Source organism: Sebastes fasciatus, chromosome 3 (genome assembly GCF_043250625.1).
Source record: "Sebastes fasciatus isolate fSebFas1 chromosome 3, fSebFas1.pri, whole genome shotgun sequence".
NCBI classification, from domain to species: domain Eukaryota; kingdom Metazoa; phylum Chordata; class Actinopteri; order Perciformes; family Sebastidae; genus Sebastes; species Sebastes fasciatus.
The window spans coordinates 2,002,108-2,028,449 of NC_133797.1; the positions used below are offsets into that span (position 1 = coordinate 2,002,108).

General features: G+C 42.3%; 1 protein-coding gene across 8 annotated transcripts in view; it reads left to right on the forward strand.

The window, feature by feature from the left end:
* rptor (regulatory associated protein of MTOR, complex 1) overlaps positions 1 to 26,342 on the forward strand; it is a 270,013-nt gene that overhangs the window by 120,863 nt on the left and 122,808 nt on the right. For all 8 annotated transcript variants that reach the window (XM_074631008.1, XM_074631011.1, XM_074631009.1 and 5 more), the window contains one exon: positions 17,281 to 17,340. In XM_074631008.1, the coding sequence (XP_074487109.1) occupies positions 17,281 to 17,340 (60 nt within the window). The remainder of the gene's footprint in view (positions 1 to 17,280; positions 17,341 to 26,342) is intronic.

Sequence of the window (26,342 nt, forward strand, 5' to 3'; positions counted from 1 at the left end):
CATTTGCTTTGTTAAATTTGAAGGGATGCGGATCAGAAATAGAGTGATAAAGCATTTTACAACCGCTTCCCACTGGATTTACAAGGCATGGCCTGTTGTGCCTATGAATTTTTTATTTCAAACCAGTCAAGACTGATTGAATTGAATATTTTTCCACATTCAAGCAGTAGTTGGGATTTTGGATAAAAAGTGTCAGCCCTATTTCATACGGACATTCATGGTTCCCAGACAATGTGACTGTCTCCCCTATTGGATATACAGTTCCCCTCAGAATGAACTGTAATGACTTTGGGGATCCCCTGACTTTTCATCTAGCACCGTCATCAGGTCAAATTTCACTTTCTCCAATACTGCGGTTCATGTCCAAAATACCTGCAGAACTACATTCCTGTTAGCCTTAGCTGCACTTTGTGGTTTGTTGTAATCAGCAAATAGTAGAACACGTTGAACTTAGGGCTGTCACGGTGGAGGAATATCCCCTGAGGTGATAATGATTGGCTCAACAGTGCTAGATGTAAGGGATAACGTACAGCTAGCAGGTCATTGTTGTGAAAGAATCCACTTCAGGGTGATAAGAGACCCCTCCCTTTCGCATCGGGGTGCGGCATCGCCATGAAGGGGATTCTAACACAACAATGACCCGTCAGCTGTACGTTATCCCGCTTATGACATGGCTACTTACTGAAGAAATCAATATTTTGACACAAAAACTATCAGCCAGAGTCCAAAGTCAGAGCTGCTATACATAGCAACGGTCTGCTATACATAGTAATGGTCTGTTATACATAGCAACAGTCTGTTATAGAGAAATTACAGACAGCAGAACGCCGTGATTGACCAATCAGAATTGAGTATTCAACAGCCTTGTAATAAGCAGTATTATTGCAACCTTTTTTTTTTGCAAATTACTTAATTTATCCTGATTTTAGTGCTATATAAATAAGCTTTATGTTAGGCTATTATTAGGTATATTGTTGCTTTTTAAATGACAAAGATGATAGTTTTAAAACAAATTAATTACTTCTTTATTGTTAAATGCAGAAAAAAAGAATGAGGCACAGTGTTTTTTCAGCTTTGGATGCATCTGGTTGCTATGATACGGAATATCGTACTTGCTCTGGATGAAGGGAAGGCTGAAGGACGTAGGGAGAGAGGATGGACCCGCCGGTCTATGTGTATTCATTACTCCTCCATAGTTGTTGTTGTTGTTGTCCAGCACTTGTAGCTACATGTAGGATGTGATGGTTGGTCTTTCTGGAGTTTTACCCAAAGTTGAACCAGAAAAAAAACACCATTCGTAAGACCATAGGCGCTCAGCACCTCGTCACGCTGCTGCTGTTTGTAGCGAAGTGTAAAAATGTGGCGCACCCATCCATCGATCCATCTATCCATTATCTGTAGGCTTTTATCCTATTCAGGGTTGCGGGGGGCTGGAGCCGATCCCAGCTGACATTGGGCGAAGGCGGGGTACACCCTGGACAGGTCGCGGCACTCCCATTGCAAAGAATTTAAAAAAAGAAAAAGAAACCGTGAACATAGCGGTTGTTTGCCATCCCCTGTGGTTGGCTTGTCAATATTGCAGTTATTGCGGCAGCCCTGGTAGAACTAAGATGACGACCATGGTAATATGATGCATTAGCATTATCATTTCAATCAAAGCACTGCTGTGTACAGCAGAGTACTTCTGTAATTTAGCCTGGGCCAACCCCTCAGTTAGTGTCTGTTTCTGCCAATACCCCCACCTCCACATGCTTAACCCTGGTTTCCATGCACTTACACACACACATATACCTGCTGTTAATGCGAATGATGATGTGCAAGCCTTTCGACCATGCTAACCTCAAGTACAGTAGCATCTCATTATCTCCATGTGTGTGCTGTGAACCGTATGTGAGCAAGTCAAGAGCAGGAACGCAGATGAGATTGGAATGGAAATGCAGAAGCAAGGGCTCACATGACCACATGTTGTATTCCTTTCATTCAGTGGGCGCTCCCCTGACACACACACACACACACACACACACACACACACATACACCACAGCAGCAGCCTCATTATGTTCATTGAGAGCAAACGTGGCTGCTTCTCTGTCATCCCGTTTTAGCTCCTATAGGTGGAACAAGGAAAATGAAACACTCCCCTCTTGTCTGTCTTACATAACACTGCATATGCCTTATCTCTGTGGATCTGAAGAGTGCAGCAAGGGAACGTAATCATACATACATGCTGACAGAAACGTGGGATACGTGGGCTCTGTCCCGTTCTAAAGGCTTGGCTGTTTGCTGACTTCACACCATATTTTTGGAGTGAGTTAAAATAGTTTCTATGGCCGGATCAGAAGTGTGTCTCATAGCGCCGGTTTTTAAAGGAGGGCTGTGCAATTTTGAGAAAATATGTAATTGTGATTAATTGCGACTGATGTTGCAATTACAAAATTATTTTTGATAATAGATGGAATGATATTTTTACATCATTATTCTCATTTTTACTAATAAATATTTGATATAGATTTTTTTGCGGGGATCTGTACCAAACAAAGATGTTTTCTTAAGTCTGTAGGATATGATGTAAAGGTCAGGAAATCTCTACAGTACGACAGTAATTCATTTAAAATGGTATTTTGACGCACATTTCACTTTTAACAAACATTGTGTCTCCTGCGATTTGGAAACTTAAGTAGGCCATATTGCGATTTTGATAAAAATTTGATTAATTGAAGAGATGCATTGATCTGACTTTTACAGTCCCGATACAGATAGCTATACCTGGGCTTTGGGTATTGGCCGATATGGAGTACCAATCCAATACGAGTGTTTAATTAATTTACTGTATGCCTCACTGTGTGGAAGTGACAGGGATCATTCTTTATCGTGTAAGGATTAGGGCTGTCAAAGTTAAGGTGATAACGCGTCAACGCAAATTTGTCCAGCTGAGGTCAAAGACTTTGATATTGTGAATCATCCATGATGCTCCATAGAGTGATAAAGATAGAAAAAAATTATGCACCAGCAACTGGTGGTGCATCATTTTTATTTTTGTAACAAGTTGAAAACAGACAGATGTGTGATGTACGAATGGTAAAACCAACAATGGTTTGATGATGGTGGTTTAGAGAACAGTCTAATGTCACTCAAGAATCTTCCATAGGTGTTAAACTAGGTGGAGGTCTGGAGCAGGATTGTAGTACTTGAGTCTGGTCTCAGTCTCGAGTCCACCTTTTTGAAGTCTTGCACTTGTCTTGGACTTGTGCCTCGTTGGACTCGGACTTGTCTTGGTCTCAGGCTCAGATTCAGCACAGCGGTGCTGCTAAAGTTATCTCCGAACGCGGTTTGGGCCGCCATGGCAAAAACAGGAACTCTAGTTGTATGAGTGCGAGAAATGCAATGAGAGGAAGAGGGAGTGAGATGGCGTACTGTATACAACCCGGACTCGCCGACGGGCATTCATCCTGCGCTGGACCCGTTCATGTGCGTCAGCTGTCACTCTGTTTGTCTCTGTTAGTACACACTTCAGTCTGCAGTCTAGTTACTTCACTGAAACACCTGACAATTGGAATCTCTCTCTCTCTCTCTCTCTCTCTCTCTCTCTCTCTCTCTCTCTCTCTCTCTCTCTCTCTCTCTCTCTCTCTCTCTCTCTCTCTCTCTCTCCCACCCCCCCACCCCCCCACCTCAATGTTGTTGTGCTTGATAGAGTCTGCCTTGCAAGGAATAATGGACTAATGCATATTTCCATCAACCATTCAGTGACCCTGTTTGGAACATGTGAGTTTTTTCATATTTATTCAGGTTTTTCCTTTAATGTGTATCCCGTCTGTATATATAAATGATATCCAGCCACTAAATGTCTACCTCGTTATATCACCTCAACATATTCAGGTTATTTTGGACAGTTGAATCAGTCTCTACCTAAATATACCTGATGATGTCATTAGCTGCTGATTACTGTTTATTCAAATGAGCTTCATTAGAATGTCAGGCTTCCAGCTGTGAGTTCAGAAAATCAGCTCCTGTCCCGGTGAAATCACACAGCTGCTGTCACAGAGTCTCAACAGTTGTTCCGTGATTCAGCGTCGCAGCCGCTCCACGATTCGTCTCTCGGTGACCTCATCACCACAGTCTGTCTCTGTGCTGTTCAGCTGGGAGAAAATCTTGTTAAAATTCACAAATTCAAACGGCGCTGCGTGATGTGAGGAAATGTGGATTGTTCCTTTAAACTGAATTGTGCTGTAGGCTAGGTCAACGGCCCTGTATGTTCAGGAAATGTCTTTTAGTTAGCATAATGTGTCCACCGCTCTTTGATGTTAGTTTAAAGTGGTAATGGTAATGAAGCGTGTTTCTATGCTGCTCAGGCAGGACCCTCTCCATCCTCACATTTGTCTTATTCATGATCAAACAGAGCACATTAATCATAATGTATTATCATTAGAAATGATGCTTTGAAACCAGAGCGGTTGAACCGGAGCTTAGGAGCCCGCTGCCACTTAATGAGCAGCTTGTTCTAAGCTTATGTAACAATGAGAAATGTGCTATGAAGCAGTGGAAATGCAAATGTCCTTTTGTTGTCTTGGGGTTATACTTATATGCTACTACAAAATGGATTTTACACATACTGACCATGTACCATTTGGAAGTACAGACATTGTGTTGTGCTCATTAGCTGCAAGAATTTAGAATATTAAAGGAACAATCTACTGAACATATTTTCAGTGTCAAATACTCCCTTTTATGTTTAGATTAATCACGATTAACTATGGACAATCATACGATTAATTGTGATTGAATATTTATTATTAAGTTTATTTATTTATTTATTTTTGCTGTACAACTTCTAAGTATAAGTTGACCTGCAGAGCCGCAAACAACCGCTACCACAGCTTTTGTGTCAACTGTGGTGAATATAAGACGTGCCAGTTTGGTTAGAGGCTAGCAAAACAGATCAACAACAATCACCAACATTAACATGAGGTTGAGGGAGCATAATAACATAATATGGTGTTCCCGGCTCGGACTGCAAGGGATCTGGATGTGACCAGCTGTCCTTCGCTGGCAACATTGCCGTGACAACCCACTCCTTCAGATTCATTCTCCACAACATCAGGAGGATACGTCCTTTCCTCTCCCCGGAGGCGGCACAGGTTCCGGAGGAGTCGGGACGCAGGATACCGTTCTCACAGGGGAGAAGAGACGAGAGATGATGCTAAGAGAGGATGAATAAATGACCTGTAGACAGCACATGATATTAGAACAGTGAGTCTCCTGGAGGACCTGCTTTAGAGACATCTGGATGAAGAATCAACAGAAGCCATCTGACTAAAAGTCCTTGGGTGAAGAAAGGAGAGAGAGGATGAAAGAAAAGAGGAGAGGAACCTCCATACTGAGAAAGTTGACGACAGCTACAAACTTTTCCGAGCCACAGATGGCTCAAAATGATGAAAACACATGTGGAAAATGAAGGAATAGTAAAACATATCAGCAAGGTTACAGCAAATAAATGTCATATTTATATTTCATAGAACATGCAGTACTCGGTGTGATATGTGCCATGCATATTGTAGGTCAGTGACGGAGCAGATTCAAATTGAGATCACCCAGCACTCCCTCCAGCCCATGACTGATGGAGACGGTGACTTGGGACAGGAAGGCTGATTGAAGGAGTAATGAGCTGTAGAAGACAGCCGTCTCCGCGGGGACCAGAGGAGACACTAAGCTCCTCCTGTTCCTCCTCCTCCACCCATCCTGGGAGCAGTACAGTAGTTTCCCTACACAAGATCCACTTCATTTCCCTCATCAAACTTTAATATGTACATGCCGCTCTTCTCTCTCTCTGCACCCACACACTCGCTTTCTCTTATTCACCGATCCAATTAGAGTCTGGCCACTTTGCTGTGCGTGCTAATCCCTCAATTTCCGCTTCATGTCTGGACTCCAGCCCTTCTGTACTTCCGTCAGCTTATCTGTCCGGGTTGTCTTCTTTCAGAAACGTTTAGTTCACCAGCCACAGTTGTTGGTGCATCCCAAAATTTTACCAGCAGTCACAATAAAACGTAGTTAATGTCAGACCAGTTAGAGGTGAGATGGTCCACACTGAAAGTTCTAGTACTGTATGTCTCACCTAGGACTGGGCAATAAGGCCTAAAAATAAAATTGCGGTATTTTTAGGCAATATAGCGATAATTTCAAATATCCTCTAAGCACTTCATAAATACTTGATTTAACCCTTTGATGCATACAATCACACCAATATGATGATTCTTGTAGTCCCTGCAGCATATGTCTGCATTAAAACCTTCTTGTTTATATTCATTAGTGGTTTCGGAACTAGTTTTGGAACTATTTTAATCTTGCATGTAAAAAGGGAGAAATCACAAATTCGATTTAACAAAACAGTATCTAACACACAAATTTGATTTAACAAAACAGTATCTAACAGTATTCACTTTAACCAAATAGTTTTCTGGCAATACATGCTTTATATATTTTGATAAAAATACACACACACACACACACACACACACACACACACACGCACAGTTTTTAATGGTGGGTAATAAGTGTAAAGTATCTTATTGTTATGTTTACCAGTGAGCTATTATAACATTGCTGATAATAAAAAGTATTATTTTCCCAGCAGTGTAGAAAGACTCACCAATCGTGAGGTGTAGCCTACTGTATGGCCAAACCTGCAGTCTGGTCCACTTGTTCAGGCTGACAGCTTTGGTTCTTTTAGCTGGACCACAGATCGGTAGTTGTGGAGAAGTGGGTCACCTCTGTTAGCTGGTTGGCCAACTTTTCTCTCACGGAAATGTAGAGCTCCAGTAGAGCTTTCTCCGCAAAGAAATTGCGACCAGGCAGTTCATATTTTGGATCAAATGTCTTAATGATGCTTTTGAATCCGGGCTTTTCAACTACGCTAACCGGCGTTGCGATGTAGGTGTTTACAGAAGCCGTGATTTCTTTCCATTTTGCACTTTTTTGTCATATGGGATTGCTTTGGAAAGCGAGGAAGCCAGAGTCATTTGCTTCAGGGCTGGTTCTGGCTGCTTTGGTCGTGTTCTCGCTGCCGTACTCGCTTTGCTGCTTCAGTTCTTTCGCTTTCTCCGGGCTCCTTCCCTCTCCACTGCTTCCCTCCTAATACAAAAACATGCCGGCCGCATACGTCACACACACTCGCCCAGGAGAGAGGTCTGGATGGGCCGATGGGCGCGGAGTCTGTGATGTACTGTATGTGTGTGTGTCTGTGAGAGGGAGCTGGAGGAGAGAGGGAGAGGAGGAAATGCCAAAGCGAGTCTCATGCCGGCAGGGTGGCTTAAAATCATTTCATGACAATTTGTAGTCGATGTTCACGATATAGTCATTTTATACACCGCACGTGGGACAAGCCACGATACATCGACTATATTCGATGTTTCGCCCACCCCTAGTCTCACCTCTTCCATCCTTATATCAGCTTCGTATTGGTTTCAATCAGGCGGGAACCTCCTTTTCTGAAAAGTGAAGCCAATGCTGAAGTGCCTTAAACCTGCATTCTTTCTAACAGCCAGCAGGGGGCGACTCCTCTGGCTGCTAAAAGAAGTCTGGTTGTGTAGAAGTCTATGAGAAAATGAGCCTACTTCTTACTTGATTTATTACCTCAGTAAACATTGTAAACATGAGTTCATGGTCTCAATCACTAGTTTCAAGTGTTCTTCAATACAGCATGATGTTCATTTGCAACGTGAAATACGGTAGAACTCTGACTGAAAAGGGCCAGATTGTTGCGATCATATAAACTACTATACATGGGTCTATAGCTTGGAGCCATTCTTCTTCTTCTTAGTCCTCTTGGCCCCCTTGGGAGCATAGGGCGTCCACCATGGATCTCCACCTCACTCTCTTCTGTGCAGTGGTCTTTGCTTCTTGCCAGGAGGTCCCGATCTTGTTTAACTCGTCAAGCATAGACCGTCTCCAGTTGTTTTTTGGTCTCCCTGGCTTCCTCTTTCCTTGTGGGTTGTAGTCCAGAGATTGTCTTGTTATGTTTGTTTCTTGTTTTCTGAGTGTATGCCCGATCCATCTCCACTTTCTCCTTTTGATTTCTTTGTTGATTTGCTCCTGGTTTGTTTGTTTCCACAGGTCTGTATTTGTAATTTTTCTTGGAGCCATAAAGCCCCTCAATCATATCTTTTTTAGGACATAGCAGAGGAACCAATCAGAGATTAGAGCTTTTTGATTTATTGTTGGTGCAACCAACTACACAGCAACTCTTGGGCATAGCGTTATTACTATTACCGGTAGTTTGGAGACATGTTTCAACTTCTTCTGTTTACTCTGTTACCGTCTATGAGGGACACAGGATTGGTTTCCCCTAAAAGGGGGCGTGGTCATGCGAGCCGACTCTGGAGGCCATATTGCCAGTCTGATGTATTGTTGTCGTGCTCTGTGATTGGGTCAGCTGTTTCAGAGAGATAAGACCTGTGATGTGACCGGCTCAGAGCACGTTATTAATCACCTCACCCTCCAATCTATATTCCACTTCGGCCCTTTTGCACTTTGCGCTGCCGCACATACATGAAACATGTCTGTGAACCGAGAGCTACCGCTTTGCACTTATAGTTGAGCTTACACGATTAAAATAGGGCTCTACGTATTTGCAAACGTGTGACTGACAGGGAAGAGAGATGAACAATTAGCCAAACAATTTCCTGTTTGGCAAAACTGATCACTGAAACAGATCTCACTGCTGCTCACTCAGTATTTATAGATCATTTAAATCATCTGCTACATGCATTGAATTAGTGGTTGAAGAGAAAAGCCTTGAAATTGATGTCCAGCTGCTTCTTGAGTCTTGAGTCCCCATCACACCTGGCAGACTGATGCTTTTTAGAATTATTTTCAAAGCTTGACTCATGTTTGAGACAAATGTTTTTTTTTTTAATGTTTGACAGTGTCCTACTTTTAGTTAAACAACCGCTGAAGTGAAAGTGTCATCTGGCTGAAGAGCTTTCAGCAGATATTTGACAAAGACCAGTGGGTTTTATGTGAGACCAGACCAAAGATACTGCACAAGCCTTGATAAAAGCTCTCTCCATTGACCTCAGCACTCATTCAAGCCATTCAGCCTCAATGTGACGTATGGTCTGGTTTCAGCTTGTATAACACAGTGTTTACTCCTGCTTTGTTGTGTAGAATAAAGATGTACTTTTATCCTGTAGGAGTGAACTGAGGTCATTCGTACGTCTGCATCCCTGTCTGATTCCCCTCTTGAGGTCGTCACAAGGAGGAAGTTTAGCTGCTAGCTGCATTAATATATATTTTATACACCATTAGCATATCATATTCTTACAGCAGTATCAATCACTGGACAATGCATTTTTATTTAACATATTCACTTTTGGTACCTTTGTCTCATTGCTAAGCAGTAAACCTATGCACTTGTTGGGGTTGATTCATAGTTTTGGTATTCAAAAAATTAGGGCTGATAACGCAAATTTGTTTTACCGCCACAAATTTCTTTGACGCAACTTCAGAGCTAGAGTGAAGATACTGGCATTGTATGAAACTACCACACCTAAGGAATCCATCGGTACCAACCACGTCATACTAGCTTGTTACGAAGGAGGTTAAATAACGCTCCAAACTTCACTCCAAAGGAAAAACTGGCATGGCCATTTTCAAAGGGGTCCCTTGACCTTTGACCTCCAGATCAGTGAATGTAAATGGGTTCTGTGGGTACCCACGAGTCTCCCCTTTACAGACATGCCCACTTTATGATAATCACATGCAGTTTGGGGCAAGTCATAGTCAAGTCAGCACACTGACACACTGACAGCTGTTGTTGCCTGTTGGGCTGCAGTTTGCCATATTATGATTGGAGCATATTGTTTTATGCTAAATGCAGTACCTGTGAGGGTTTCTGGACAATATCTGTCATTGTTTTGTGTTGTTCATTGATTTTCAGTAATAAATATATACATACATTTGCATAAAGCAGCATATTTGTCCACTCTTATGATGATAAGAGGATTAAATACTTGACAAATCTCCCTTTAAGGTACATTTTGAACAGATAAAAAATGTGTGATTAATTTGTGATTAGTCGTGATTTGCTATGGACGGTCATGCGATTAATCCCAATTAAATATTTTTTTAATGGATTTAAAGCCCTAGTTCATAGTTTTGGTAGTAGAAAAAATAAGCAAGCCAGGAAAATAATTAATTTAAGGTTTATGTTTGCATAGTATGATTATAAGTCCTCCCACATAATCACTTCTTCTAGCCTGCGTCATTAGAATGATGATGAGAAAAAACATACATGGCTTCTTCTAAGGCAGGTTGTGGATGAAAATGACTATAGATACTGGTGGGACCTAATCTTTTAAAACAGATTCTGCACGTGAATGCTGTCTGCATTCTGGTTTCCGTTTGTAGTCCGAGTAGTATTGACCAATCTGGTTTGAGCGGGCTTTGGTTGCACGCAGGTAAACGGTCCATGTGGAGAGCAAAAGAGGCGGAAGGCATTGGACGAGATGCAATCTCGGAACCCATGGGCTATCATCTGACAATGATTTAGCTTCTTACTAACAAAAACATAAACTGTAAACTGGTTACTTGAAACAATCCGGTTGTAGACGTCGTCTCTCAACTCCAACTACATTTTCGCGTCTCAAGTTGCTAATCTGACTGTAACAATGACCGTCGCACGGAAGAGGAAGTCTTGGCCCGGGTATCTGTTATCAGGATGTCCGCTGGCTACGCCGGAACACCAGAAATACTGGCCCTTGCCCCCAGAGGCTAAATCGTCAACAGACCATGGATGTATTAAAAGAACTGGCTACAGCGTTGGAGGCGGGGCCCCGTTCATTCCTATGAGAGTTGCTCATTGGCGCATGAAGCCTAAATGGCTCGACTTCCGTCTGGAAAAGTACCCGGATTTATCCTGTAGGAGTGAACTGAGGTGATTGGCGGAGTAGTGTCCGCTCGGTCACATGACTCGGTCACAGGGTCCCAACGTCACGCCGTCGTCCTGGTCTGGGTCTCACTCACATGAACGGAGGAAGGGAAATAACTGGATTCAGCTATTAGTGCATTTTACAACTTTAATAACTTAATTAGTTAAATAAAGACTATTAGAGTGTTCGTACTGGGAAGTTGATTCACCTCAAAAATAAATATCTGTTGAGTTACCGACGTGTCTTTCACAATGTAAGTCTATGGGAAAAAGTATTTTTGGGCCCAATGGCATCACTTGACGGACACGGAAGTTGCAGTACCGCTGTTTGGCCACTACGAAAGTCAGGATCGACGACCGCCGCACTTCCTGGGGGCTTGCAACAGACCAATAGCCGATGGGTTCCAAGATTGGGTGTGATCAAATGCTCCTCCCTTTTCTCCTTCTCTTCCTTTTCTTACTGCTCCCTCCTCCTATCCTCCAAACCGGAGGGTCTTCACATCTCCCTGCACAGGGGCTGGGTTGAAACACGCTCTCACTGATGCAACCTCCTGCTTGGTCTGTGCTCTGTTTACTCTGGCCTGTCTGTCTGTTCCTGCCAGACTCCATTCTTAGTTAATCATCCCTGTTTCTGTTGGGGGAATTCACCCTATCCCTTTTGCAGTCAAAAACATAAACAAGATATTTAATCTCTGGTTCAAATGAAATTCAAAAGCAAACAACCTTGGTTTGTGTTGTATTGGGGAAACGATGTTATACCCGCGTTCCCGACAAACAGCAAAGTACTGCCACGTAGTACCAATGCAGGTTTTGCGCATCATGGCTTTCATTCAAAATGTTTCTGATCATTAAAGCAGCAGTAGGCGAGATTGGAATAAATATGATTAAAAAAGTTATTTTTATAAAACGGTCACTATATCGTGACAGCAGTACATGAAACAGGTAATCTGAAAAAAAATCATGTTCCTCTGTGTCTTCTGGTGTCCTCCGGTGCTCCTAACGGCATCTACAAGATTTCACAGACTGGAGGAAAACGAGCAGTCAGAACTGATCTGGGGTCTGCTGTCCAACTGCTGTCTATGAGAGCCGGCTGTCAATCACTCGCAAACCCCGACTAAACGGTCAAACTAGGCAGCGCTGATCAAATATGAATCAATATTCTATTACTGTAATGTCTATTTCTCTCCTCAGATGTGTCCAGAATCATCTTGTAGTGCATGGTTTAGCTGTAAAGTTTGTGGCCCGGCAGCCATGTTGAGACCTCTTGAAGGAACGGCAAGCACCAGTCACATGACCGGAGCACAGCCAATAGGAACGCTCTCTCTCTGAAATGACCTGTGATTGGTCAAAGTCTCCCGTCACGGGCTAGATGTTCTAAAGCCTGAAAACAGAGACATGAGGAGGAGTAGAAGTCTAGTTTTCTCTCAGAACACTTGAATTATAATATGCTGAAAGGTTATTATGGAATTTTTGATGCTAAAAACATACTGCCTACTGCAGCTTTAAGACTTTAGAACAAGTTGTCCTGGTTACATGCTCCATCCTCTTTGTTCCTTGAGTGCCGGGCACACTCAGGGCCCGTGCTGTTCTTTAAAAAGACTGTAAGTCACTCTGGTGTCATGTGGGATCTCATTATTCTCCAGCATCGGAAATAACCTTTGAATTTGAGTGCCATAGATTAAAGTCAGGGTGGATCAGTTGTTGGATAAAATTCCCAATCCATGCATGACTTCTTTCCTTTTGGAACTTAAATTCTCTTCCAGGCATGATGGTGGCTTCGGTTGTTGGAGGAGAAAGCTGAATCACTTAAACTTTAGAACCATATGTGACTGGTTGAATGTGGAAGCATGTGTCAATGGGAAAGAATAGCTTTGACCTTGCGGTTTTATTTGTACATACATTTTATTTGTTTAAAATTTCAACCAATTTAAATGGTCAACCAATTTAAATGGTCTATGTACGAATCAGAAATGTCTTGTTAACAGCGACACCTGTGGCTGTTAAGTCAACGAAAGTCAGCGTCCTGTTGCTCACACTCGCAACAGGACAGGATGTCAGACAGTCTGTTATACCGAAGACAAACGCCCATTGTTCCGGAAATACACATTCTTCGTGCAGCAAACAGAAGCACATGGCTAATCATTAATTCAGAATGACGGCGATCAGTTTTTGTTGGCCAAACATATTTGAAGGCCTGTTATGTGTCTGTGTAAGATTAGTCACAGGGTCCTCTCTCGGATGGGGATCAGCACTGATCCTGGTTTGAATCCGCCTGCTAATAGTACAGCAAAAGCTGTACTCATTAGGCAGTGGGGCACCTGAAGGTTCAGACTTGAACAAATATTTTCTAACTAGGGCTCTCAATCGATTAGAATAGTTAATCGTGATTAATCACAAATAAATCACACATTTTTTATCTGTTCAAAATTAACCTTAAAGGGAGATTTGTCAAGTATTTAATACTCTTATCAAAATGGGAGTGGACAAATATGCTGCTTTGTGCAAATGTATGTATATATTTATCATTGGAAATCAATTCACAACACAAAACAATGACAATGACAGAAGCCCAACAGGCAACCAGAGCTGTCAGTGTGTCAGTGTGCTGACTTGACTATGACTTGCCCCAAGCTGCATGTGATATCATAAAGTGGGCACGTCTGTAAAGGGGAGACTCGTGGGTACCCATAGAACCCATTTACATTCACTGATCTGGAGGTCAAGCCAGTTTTTCCTCACCATAATTTAGTGTAAGTTTGGAGTGTTATTTAGCCTCCTCTGTGACAAGCTAGTATGACATGGAATCATGGATGACAACAGATTCCTTATGTTTTTCTAGTTTCATATGATGCCAGTATCTTCAGTCTAGCTTTAAAACTGAGCCGCTACAACCTCCGAAAGATCGATTGTGTTAATGCGTTAAAGAAATTAGTGGCGTTAAAACGAATTTGAGTTTGGACAGCCCTATATATACAGTGTGTGTATATATATACTGGGGAAAAAAAGTTCGGAAACTTGTGTTTGGTGGATTATTTCTCTGTTGTTACAATACTAATGGTCATTGTATTTTACATCGTTGGAAAGCCTGTTTATTTACCCTCGCAATGATGTCCCACTTGTAAGGACCATGCATTTGTGGGATGAGCAGCACAGCTGATTATGTGGGTAGCTCCCAAGAAACATTTGCCAAAATGCTCTGCCAATGGTAAACAGTGTATTCTCCTGTTGGTACTGACTCTTGTTTTGAGTTGTTTGGTGGATTGGATGATTGAACTCTCTATCAGTAACAAGGAACAAACAAGACATATTGGCAATTTTACACTTTATTCATTTAATACACCGTCAGGAGCCTCAGTAGCGGTGGAAGATCTATACGCAGCCACAACAGCCTGGCACCACCTCCTCATGCTGGTCACCAACCTGGTCACACGTTGCTGTGGGATGGCGTTCCATTCCTCAACCAGGATTGGTTGCAGGTCAGCCAGCGTGGTTGTGTTGGTCACTCTAACACGTACAGCACGCCCAACCTGATCCCACAAGTGTTGAATTGGGTTGAGGTGTGGACTCTTGGCAGGCCGTTCCATTCTCTCTACTCCCACATTGTGGAGGTAGTCTGTGATAACCCTGGCTCTGTGGGGGCGAGCGTTGTTTCTTGGAAGATGAAGTTAGGTGCCAGATTGTGGAGATATGGGATCGCCACTGGCTGCAGAATCTCATCCCGATATCTCCCTGCATTGAGATGGCCTTCAATGATGACAAGCCTTGTTTTGCCAGTGAGGGAGATGCCCCCCCCACACCATGACACTGCCCCCACTAGAAAGCTGTTACTCCATCGGTGCAACAATCAGCATAGCGTTCTCCGCGTCGTCTCCATACTTTGACCCTGCCGTCCAACTTTGGCAGACAGAACCTGGACTCATCACTGAACATGACATTCCCCCACATGTTCACGTTCCATTGTCTGTGTTGTCGACACCAGCCCAAACGGGCCTGACGGTGAAGGGCAGTCATTGCAGGCTTCCTGGTAGCCTTATGAGAATTCACTGTTTACCATTGGCAGAGCATTTTGGCAAATTTTTCTTGGGCGCTACCCACATAATCAGCTGTGCTGCTCATCCCACAAATGCATGATCCTTACAAGTTGGACATCATTGTGAAGGTAAATAAACAGGCTTTCCAACGATGTAAAATACAATGACCATTAGCATTGTAACAACAGAGAAATAATCCACCAAACACAAGTTTCCAAACTTTGTTTTTCCAGTTTATATATATAAATATATATATATATATATATAAATATATATATATAAATATATAAATATATATATAAATATATATATATATATATATATATATATATATTTATATATATATATATATATACAGACGTGGACAAAATTGTTGGTACCCTTCCGTTAAAGAAAGAAAAAACCACAATGGTCACTGAAATAACTTGAAACTGACAACAATTTACTGAAAATTAACTAATGAAAATCAGACATTGCTTTTGAATTGTGGTTCATCAGAATAATTTAAAAAAACAAACTAATGAAACTGGCCTGGACAAAAATTATGGTACCCCTAGAAAAGATGTAAAATAATTTGACCATAGGGACATGTTAAACTAAGGTGTGTCCTGTAATTAGCATCACAGGTGTCTTCAAACTTGTAATCAGTCAGTCTGCCTATTTAAAGGGTCAAAAGAAGTCACTGTGCTGTTTGGTATCATGGTGTGTACCACACTGAACATGGACCACAGAAAGCTAAGGAGAGAGTTGTCTCAGGAGATCAGAAAGAACATTATAGACAAGCATGTTAAAGGTAAAGGCTATAAGACCATCTCCAAGCAGCTTGAGAGGCTCGGTTATGTTCTGGGGCTGCTTTGCTGCATCTGACACAGGGTGTCTTGAATCTGTGCAGGGTACAATGAAAGCTCAAGACTATCAAGGCATTCTGGAGCGAAATGTGCTGCCCAGTGTCAGAAAGCTTGGTCTCAGTTGCAGGTCATGGGTCCTCCAACAGGATAATAAAACACAGCTAAAAACACCCAAGAATGGCTAAGAACAAAACATTGGACTATTCTGAAGTGGCCTTCTATGAGCCCTGATCTAAATCCTATTGAACATCTGTGGAAGGAGCTGAAACATGCATTCGGAGAAGGCACCCTTCAAACCTGAGACAGCTGGAGCAGTTTGCTCACGAGGAGTGGGCCAAAATACCTGTCGACAGGTGCAGAAGTCTCATTGAGAGTTACAGAAATCACTCGATTGAAGTGATTGCCTCAAAAGGTTGTACAATTAAATATTAAGTTAAGGGTACCATCATTTTTGTCCAGGCCAGTTTCATTAGTTTGTTTTTTAAAATGAGTCTGTTCAACCACAATTCAAAAGCAATGTCTGATTTTCATTAGTTAATTTTCAGTAATTTTTTATTTATTATTACTTTTGTCAGTTTCAAGTTATTTCAGTGACCATTGTGGGTTTTTCTTTCTTTAACTGAAGGGTACCAACAATTTTGTCCACGTCTGTATATATATATGTATATATATATATATATATATAGTGTGTATATATATATATATATATATGCATATATATATATATATATATATATATATATATATATAGTGTGTGTATATATAGTGTGTGTATGTAAATATATATATATATATATATATATATATATATATATGCACATTATATTCCATTCCTGCCAATAAATCCCCTAATTGCCCTGCTCCTTTAAGTGCGGTGAAGTTGTCTTAGGCAGCCCGGTAACTCATATGTTAAGTTAAAGTCAGGTAACTTTTTTCTTACAGTGTATCTCCAATGCTTTTTTAATTCAGTGTTCTCTGCAGTTGATGTGTGACTGATGTTTGCGTACGTGCACACACACACACACACACACACACACACAGACACACACCTGCTCTCCTCCAGGTGTGCGATGACTCGCAGCGAGCTCCGACGCCGCGCTGCATGTCAGCCGAGGCCCCGAACGGGAACCTGCTGTGACTTACAGCTGGCCCGACCTGTCAGAGCTAACCACGCACAGTAAACAATAACCCCAATGCCAGACGTTTCAGAAATATGACTGTGAGTTTCCCGCTGCCCGCCCCCTCCCCTTTGACTGTAACTCAGCCTAAATACACTTATCAAAGTGCTCAGTGGTTGTAATCTTTGAAGCTCTTGTTTTTCATTTGAGTGTTTTCTCCGTTGATTGTCTCTCTCGTAGGTCGTAAAATCTGTACTGTAGAGGCCAAACCTTTTTATTGCTTTGTCTGGTCCGTGAGCACCTCTTGTTTTCTATCCAACTCACATCTGCCGCTTCTCCCTGTCTGTTTTTTCCCCCCAGGTTTTGCATGCAGAAGAGTGCCAAGTTGGTGCCAGGGGTGACGTTGGACCTCATCGAGAAGTAAGTGGCACTCCATCGCCCTCTGAAATAAACAAAAATAATCCAACTCTTCCTCTCCGTCTACCTCAGGAGGGTGCAGTCTAGAGATCATTATCCTGTTTTCCTTCTGTCTGTCTCTCTCTGTCTCTCTTCCTGTCTGTCTCCTCCGCTCTCTGTTGTTTTCCATCCTGCAGGTATAGTTCTCTGCCTTTGTTTCCCCCCTCACAGCCAAAGCGGCAGTAGTTTGGCAGATTTAAAGCTCCGCGTTTCTTCAATAAACCTCCGGGTGCCGAGCGGCTGAGCGCGGAACATCTCTTGCTCTTAGGCACACACGCTGAGTGATATTAGCGCTGAATATGGATGTCATATCCAAAGTTTCTGTAGTTTCACAGAACCATCGTGGTGGCTTTTCTTTTCTTTTTCCCCACCCTTAATGTGAGTGGGAGACTAAAATGACACCCATAAACTAAGTGGGTTGAGGAGGTTTTAGAAGCAGTGAGTTACTTAAAAGCAGACTGTCGTGTCTCTGTCGTATCTTTTGGAAAGCACCGTGATGCGCTAAACTCCAAGTGTCTCAGCAGTCTCTTAATGACGCTTAAAGGTGAATAATCGTTTTTCTTCACATGCTCAAACTCTGACTTCAGTGTGCCACAGACAGCCAGACACAGTCTGAATGCATGTACACACACATGCACACACAGTACCTGCACATCTGTACCTACACAACTGTACCTTCCACTAGACGTTAATTAGTTTTGGCTGAGGGTTTGTACATAGACACCGTGCGCTTCTTTGCTTTTCCCTCCTGTCCTTTCCTCAAGAGCTGTACACATTCTCAGATAGTAGCCTATATTTACCTCAAGCATCGCCATTTTTTGAACCAGGCTTTTATTACAGACGGTCCTTTATTTCAAATGGTGCCAGACATTTCTTTATTGATTTTATTTATCTTATCCTATTTTAGTAAGAATCCTCCCCCGTTTTTTTTTATCTGCTTCCATTTAAATTTTCTGTAGTTGCTTGTTGTTTGCTGTTAATGCAAGCTCAACATTTTTTATCCATTATCTTGATTAATTCATTATAATGTACATTCTCACAGCATTAACTCCATAGTACAACATTAGAGAGTCATGTCCTACCCACCAGTCGGCTGGTCTGGGTTTCCCTTATCAACACTAAGCATGAGGGCTGACCCTGAATAGTCCACTATTTGACGATTCCATTTAAGGAGAAAATTGGTTAAGAAACAAAGGATCATTCCATCCTGGCTATATAGAGGGTCTGATCTTGCATAGAATTGCTTGGCACTATCCAGATTTGCGGCCAATCGGAGCCGCATCTTGGCGATAGCCTCAGAAGGCTAAATAACAACAACATAAGGCTACTGTTTCAAAATCATAGAATACATTTATTAATCAGAGCACTCACACGTAGCGCTAGCCAAACACTATATATATATATATATATATATATATATATAAATACTGTATATTTTAATGTTATGAACGATTCTCTGTCAGAATCAGCAAGGGGAGGCAGAAACAGTAGTTTACTTCCCTCTCTATCGCACGTTGACTGTCCCTTCCCCTCCCTGTTGTTTCCCTTCTGTCTGTGGATCATTACGATGGGGAAAATGGAATTATGGCCGAAAGTTTTATTTACAACCACGAAAAGCCGTGTCTTAGAACGCATGGAAAACGTTAGCTGTGCCGCTTTCATCCTTTTATTCAAGGTGCTTGGGAGGTTGCATTCCTGTTGCACCTGCCGTTACTAAGCAACCAAAACCTATGCGCTGCAATGACAATGATGAAGTTGCGGTAGTTAGTAGTAAAAGCTGCACTGAGTGAAAACAAAGATAAATGCACCGTAAATCTCTCACAGTAACTTTACTGCTCGATTTCTGTGTATCAGTCTGGCTGACCTTTCATCCCGATGTTGTGGCGGCTGTGGCTCAGAGGTTAGAGCAGGTCGTCCACCAATCGGAAGGTCGGCGGTTCGATCCCCGGCTGCTCCGGGTCACATGTCGATGTGTCCTTGAGCAAGACCCTTAACCCCAAATTGCTCCTGAAGGCATAGCCATCGGTGTGTGAATGAGTATTTACATTAGATCCTGATGGGCAAAGTTGGCACCTTAGCAGCTTCTGCCATCACTGTATGTGTGTGTGAATGGGTGAGTGCTGAAATGTAGTGTAAAGCGCTTTGAGTGGTCAGAAGACTAGAAAAGCGCTATATAAATGCAAGTCCATTTACCATTGTGACATCCTTGGACGGAAAGGGTGAAGGCAGTAAAGTCTGTGGGACAGATCATAAAGCTCTGGGTGGCCCTGCACTAAAGTCATTAACTTATCCTCCGTATGTTTACCGAAGACTGGTATTTACAGAAGAAAGAAAAGATATCTACAGGCCGTTGCGCCCAGAAAACGTTTGCGCGTTGAGGCGCGTCTACATTGACAACAATGGATTTCAGGGTGCAAAGAATGCGGCATGTGTACGGCCCCTTATAAACCGTGTTCTGTCGATCTCCTCCGCTCTGTTTCATTATTTTTGTCAATGCCACATCTACACCCCCCACCCCAACCCCCTCACACACACACACACACACACACACAACAAACTGCATCAATTGATGACAATAGGCAAGACTTGACCAATCAGATTCAACTATGTAAATTCTTAACTAAGTAAACTAAGTATTGTTTTCACTCACCAGCCAATTCCATCACTTCTACTTTGCCGTTTGTATCGTTGTGTGTAGAGCTACCGACAGCGAAACGTAACACTATATGCACAGATGTTTTACATTAACACCCTTCCGCAGGCTCAAAGGACATAATCCCTCTCTTTCCTGGTAGGCTTTTATTTTGAAATATCTGTAGGAAGTGTTGAGATTTATTGATTTTACCTTTTCAAGGATTAAAAAAAAAAGAAAAAGAAAACGCAAAGTAGAAGTGATTAGTGAATGACTATAGAATTTCTAGCAATGTGAAATAACTCAATTTTCGTGGAACCATGAAAGTCATCACAGTACAATACATTTTCTCCCTGCAATGTTTTTAACCTGTCCTTTATCAGGGACTAGCTTTCATGCGCTCATTCTAGACATGACTATTACATGAGACTTGTCCATTATTTGAATACCACCATTTACTGAAAAATGGGCAGGTTTTTTGTCATCTTTTTCAATTTACTATTTACTATTTTTAAATTGGAGCCGCTCAGTTTTAAAGATAGAAACTATAAAACCTGATGAATCCATCGGTACCAACCATGTCATACTAGGTTGTCATGAAGGAGGCTAAATAACGCTCCAAACTTGCGCTAAATTTTGACGAGGAAAAACTGGCATGGCCATTTTCAAAGGGGTCCGTTGACCTCTGACCTCCAGATATGTGAATTGGGTTCTATGGGTACCCACGAGTCTCCCCTTTACAGACATGCCCACTTTATGATAATCACATGCAGTTTGGGAGTTGGCAGTTCAAATTTGGTTTATGGTTTTCTTATGGTTTGAAACCACTTATTGAAGAAGTAATATATCTCCTTATTGTGATTAAAGCCTTTTCAAAATCACACTCATTGGTCCAGTGAGTAAGTGGATCATTTGTGGAAAGTTTACATGTTTACTCTCATTCTGTTTCCACAAGATTAATGAGGATCATCCATCATGTGAACACGTTTCTCACCTCTCCACGTCTTATTTGTCACTTTTCGTCCTTATACCGTTTAATTATCCTTAACAATCAATCTTTTTTACTTGCTTTCAGTTTTTCTTAGATTTTTTTTCCCACCTCATTCCGCCTATTCCTTTCCCTCCTCTGTCAAACACCACTTCTCTCCAATGGATAAGCATTACACAGGAAATGCCGTAGTACTGTACGTATAGCTGCTGCAGGATGGGAAACCACTAGAGCGATGACGAACGCCTTTGAAGAAACAGTTTTTTCCTACATTCCGTCTTCTCAGAACGCCTCGGCTTCGCCGACATCAGTCGGTGGGTTTGACAACATTGAAGCTCTCCATTCATGTACAAGTTCTCATGTCCTCTTCATCTTTTATCATTTGTCTCGCCAGAATAAAGAACGGGCTTCTGTGGAGAGGGGGGGAAAAGTAATTTATGAGCCGCTTGCTGTCAGGAGAGTTTCAGCACCCACAAACGTCACACTAGTTGACGTCAGAGACGGCGCTGGGGAAAGCACGCTCCCCAGATTTCATTCATCCGTTAGGCATGAGTAAACACTGAATAGAAACATCAGAGACGTGACAGTTTAGCAGGTGTTTTGGAGTTAGTCTTCCATCTCAAAATGAAATTCAAAATGTGTTGTATCTAGGACAAACCAACTGTGATCTGAATGAAGTCAGCTCTAAACGAACATGCTAAAAACATCCACTCAATACAGTTATTGTTGGTTTGATTCCTGTAACGGACTCTCAGAGTTAGGGATGGGCCGTGGTTTTCCAATAGTCGTTAAATTATAAAATAACTAGTGCAGTCCGATTTAACGTGAGAATAACGTGTCAATGCAAATTCATTTTAACGCCACTAATTTCTTTAAAGCACTAAAGGGAGTATTTGTAAGAATCAGAAATTGATTGTAATGTTAGCTGACCAGACGAAGGTCTCTCCATGAATCAATGCTGATCCTAGTGTTGGCTTTTCCTGCCTCAGCCTCCCGACCGCGGCCGGAGGGAACAGGGGAGACACCGGAGTTTTGGTCGGAGACGATAACGTTTCTCTCTGCGGAGCCCCGTCACTTCACAAGACACGGGAAACCTCTGTTGGTCTGGAGGAGCTGCAGCAGTTATTTCTGCACAAACGTCCACTGAACATTCACTAGATATTCTCAGAGCTAAACTAACTCTTCTGCAATGTGGAGTGTGCGTGCATGCACGTGAGGTGGAGTGAGCTGAGTGAAGGCAGGCAGAGGAGCAGAGTACAGAGACTCTGCTCCTGGAGACCAAAGCTACGGTCTCCCCCGCGTCCTCCGACCGCGGCCAACACTGTTTAACAGACGGGCTTCACTAGATACAACCAAGAGGTTTTGGTGCTTCACTGTAGTTTGTTGGAGTCTTGTCTGAACAGCGTAGCCACGCATGGGACAGCAACCCGCAATGATTTATACGTATAAGAAGTTACAAACAGTTCCCTTGATGCAACTTGTGATTTTTAGGTTGTAGTGGGCTCTGGCCATTTTCAAAAGGCGTCCCTTGACCTCTGACCTTCAGATATGTGAATGTAAATGGGTTCTATGGGTACCCACGATTCTCCCACGAGAGAGTGGGAGAAGTATTTGTGTAACTAAAGGGAGATAGATGATGGGATCATGTTTCTTACACAGTGTGGAGGAACATGTAAAGTCAATGTCTTTTCAGCACCTCTGTGTGTCTGTGTTATGGCTGTCACAGTTAACGCCATAATAACGCGTTATGGCAAATTTGTTTTAACGTCACTAATTTCTTTAACACATTAACGCAAGTTGTCATTTTTAGGTTGTAGCTAGAGTGAAGCTACTCACATCGTATGAAACTATAAAAACTAAAGAATCCATCGGTACCAACCATGTTATACTAGCTTGTCGCGAGGGAGGTTAAATTTTGGCGAGGAAAAACTGTCATGGCCATTTTCAAAGGGGTCCCTTGACCTCTGACCTCCAGATCAGTGAATGTAAATGGGTTCTATGGGTACCCATGAGTCTCCCCTTTACAGACATGCCCACTTTATGATAATCACATGCAGTTTGGGGCAAGTCATAGTCAAGTCAGCACACTGACAGCTGTTGTTGCCTGTTGGGCTGCAGTTTGCCATGTTATGATGTTTTATGCTAAATGCAGTACCTGTGAGGGTTTCTGGACAGTATCTGTCATTGTTTTGTGTTAATTGATTTCCAATACTAAATGTATACATACATTGGCATGACACGTCATGTCACGTCAAGACCCCATCAAGAAGCGAACGTGGGTGTCTGTGTCATGGTTCTTAAAGGTCTCTGTTTTGTGTTTATCCAGAGAAAAACGCAACCGTGGAGTTTTAAAACTAAAATGGGGTCAGCAGCACTTTCATACGTCTCCGTTTTAGGGCCTCGAAAATGCTGTAGTAGTTTTACAGACATAAATGTAGTAAAAGTTATGCGTTTTAAAATAAAAACGTATTAGTGTGGATGTAGCCTAAACAAATATATTCTCCCTAGTTTTTACCGCCGCCTGCTGGTAAAAACAAGGTCCGGCTCTTTTCTGAATGAAAACAGTAGACGGGGCTAGATGCTATTGTACAAACAGGAGAAACATGCAGACTGCTACGGCCATTAACACGTTCTGTTTGGAAGTACTCAAAAAAAATATACAAAAAATAGCCAAGTAAAGTTAACATATTACAAGTCTACAACAACTATGTGCAGTCATTTGAAAGCGAAGCACCCAGCAGAAGTGTGTGCATGCGTACGTGCGGGGGGAGGTGGGGGTTTCGATCTTCAAAGAATGGTCGAATACTTCCCCATGAATATTGAATAGTGTTTTTGCATGAAGTGCCCATCCCTACTCAGTATACGCTTCCACAACAAACACAAAGCAGTTTCACTAAAATCCCTCGAGGGCCGTTCTGCTGTGTTTATAAGATCTCGTACTCTGCTCATCATGTCAGCTGTCTGCTTCAGACACAGCAGGGTTGTATACTAATACCAGGCCAGTAAGGTTAAGACAAAGATTTGTGCCAGAAAAGTGCTGACCTGTTTCGTATCAGTCTGTATGTTCCGCTGGAATTAGATTTGAGATGAGGTCCATTCCAAACAATACTGAAAAACTAATCAAATGTTGAGTTCATGAGATAGATGACCTTGAATTGAAGTGCAAGCATGGAAATATTAAAGTCTGGACTTTATATTTTGGAAAAAAACAGAAAATACAAGATTACAAATGTCCAAAATATGTGATAAAATGAATGTTTAAATAAAATAGTGAAATAGAAAAAAATTTAATTCACTAAAATGCCCCAGTTAGGTGGTGAGAGAACACGGCTTTACTTCTCTGGATGTTCCAGCAGCCCTGAACATGAATGAAGAAGGGCTTTTAGTTTTTAATCAGTGGTGTTGGTCAGGTCCATGATGCTTAAGTTGCGGTTTTGGTTCATTGCATGTTGTCCAGAGGGCTAAATGTTGACTCAGCTGATGTCCCGCAGCGTTAAATAATGGATTGGCTCAGAGCTCATGAAAGAAAAATGGAAGCAAACCCATCTAACCTCTGCTCTATGAAGCTGGGCCTATTCGAACTAAAGTCAAACTTTTTTTCATCCCATCAGGAAATATCACAGAAACAGCAGTTTCAACAGGGATTCCATTCTGATGGCATTAAAGCTGCACTAAGCAATATTTGTTTTATAATAACAATCAATTAAATGACCCAACAGAGCAAATTTAAAACAGATTGAATATTGGACATTTGTCAGATGAATAGTAACATTACTTAGGTGAAAACTAAAAAGTCGTCTACTGCAAATAAGCAAATCTGTTTGCTAACAGCATAACAGCTTTAAAAAAGATTTGATCAATGTTGATGATGTCAATGTTAGGGATGCTAATTTTGAAAAATCTTCTTAACCAATAACTGACCCTCGTTAACCGACAACATTTGTGTCTCACATGCAGCGGTGCGCCAGCTGCAGTGTATGAGCACAACAGACAACTGAGCTACTGTAGCAGCCACGGTGCTGCGTTCACTGTCTCCGGTTCACCGTTCAGGAGCGTTAGCAGCCACGGTGCTGCGTTCACTGTCTCCGGTTTACCGTCCGGGAGCGTTAGCAGCCACGGTGCTGCGTTCACTGTCTCCGGTTCACCGTCCGGGAGCGTTAGCAGCCACGGTGCTGCGTTCACTGTCTCCGGTTCACCGTCCGGGAGCGTTAGCAGCCACGGTGCTGCGTTCACTGTCTCCGGTTCACCGTCCGGGAGCGTTAGCAGCCACGGTGCTGCGTTCACTGTCTCCGGTTAACCGTCCGGGAGCGTTAGCAGCCACGGTGCTGCGTTCACTGTCTCCGGTTCACCGTCCGGGAGCGTTAGCAGCCACGGTGCTGCGTTCACTGTCTCCGGTTCACCGTTCGGGAGCGTTAGCAGCCACGGTGCTGCGTTCACTGTCTACAGTTCACCGTTCGGGAGCGTTAACTTAGCAGCTACGATGCTGCATGTTGTGTCGAGGACATGCAGCCACTTTCCCAGTAAAAGTCTCCACCACACATTTAGTTTAGTTTAGTAGGTTGTCAGCTGTGTGTCTGCCCGGCGTAACGACACTCTGTCTGCCCGGAATAACGATAGCGATTGTCCGACAGACCGTGTGTGTGGCGACGGTGAATGTGGGTTTTGTCGGTGGTGTGTACAGCTTATTTGTCGGTGAATAAATGCTACAAGGCTACAACTCGCTCTGCTCATGATAATTCCTGTATCTGTAACCCTGGCTAAGACTCTCTTAAGGTGGACCAACTTTTCTCCTTAAAGTGACGAGTTTTTCTCAGATTGATTTATTATTAACATTTCTTTTAACCGTTTTAACTGATAGCGTTAATCGGTTAAAATGCTTAATGTCGGTTAAACATTGAATTATTAGCATCCCTAGTCAATGATCATAGTCTGCTTCCCTGAAGTGGCAAAAAAAAAATATCAATGACTACAGCTTTAACTATAACTTTAACACCATATGTATAAATGTTGATTCACGTAATCCAGAATATTTCTAGTATATCTAGTTTTTTTGGTTAAAAAGTAGCACCTATTTAGTATCTGCACTAAGGAACCATTTCACCTCAAACAGGCAGGACTCAGAGAAAAAGTCACAGTTCCGTATCCCTCTGCTACTTCAGCACCACGGACAGTGCCATGGATCTATCAATACACAGCACAGTGAGAGCGGCTTCTGAAGCGTGAAACACAAGCTTCCTTCCACCTGCTTTTATGCACATTTTCAATTTGTGCTTGTAAAAAACAATAGTGCTGAAACTTCGAAAAGATCTTGAAATATCGGCAAAAAGTTTTTACGCTTGGCTAAGG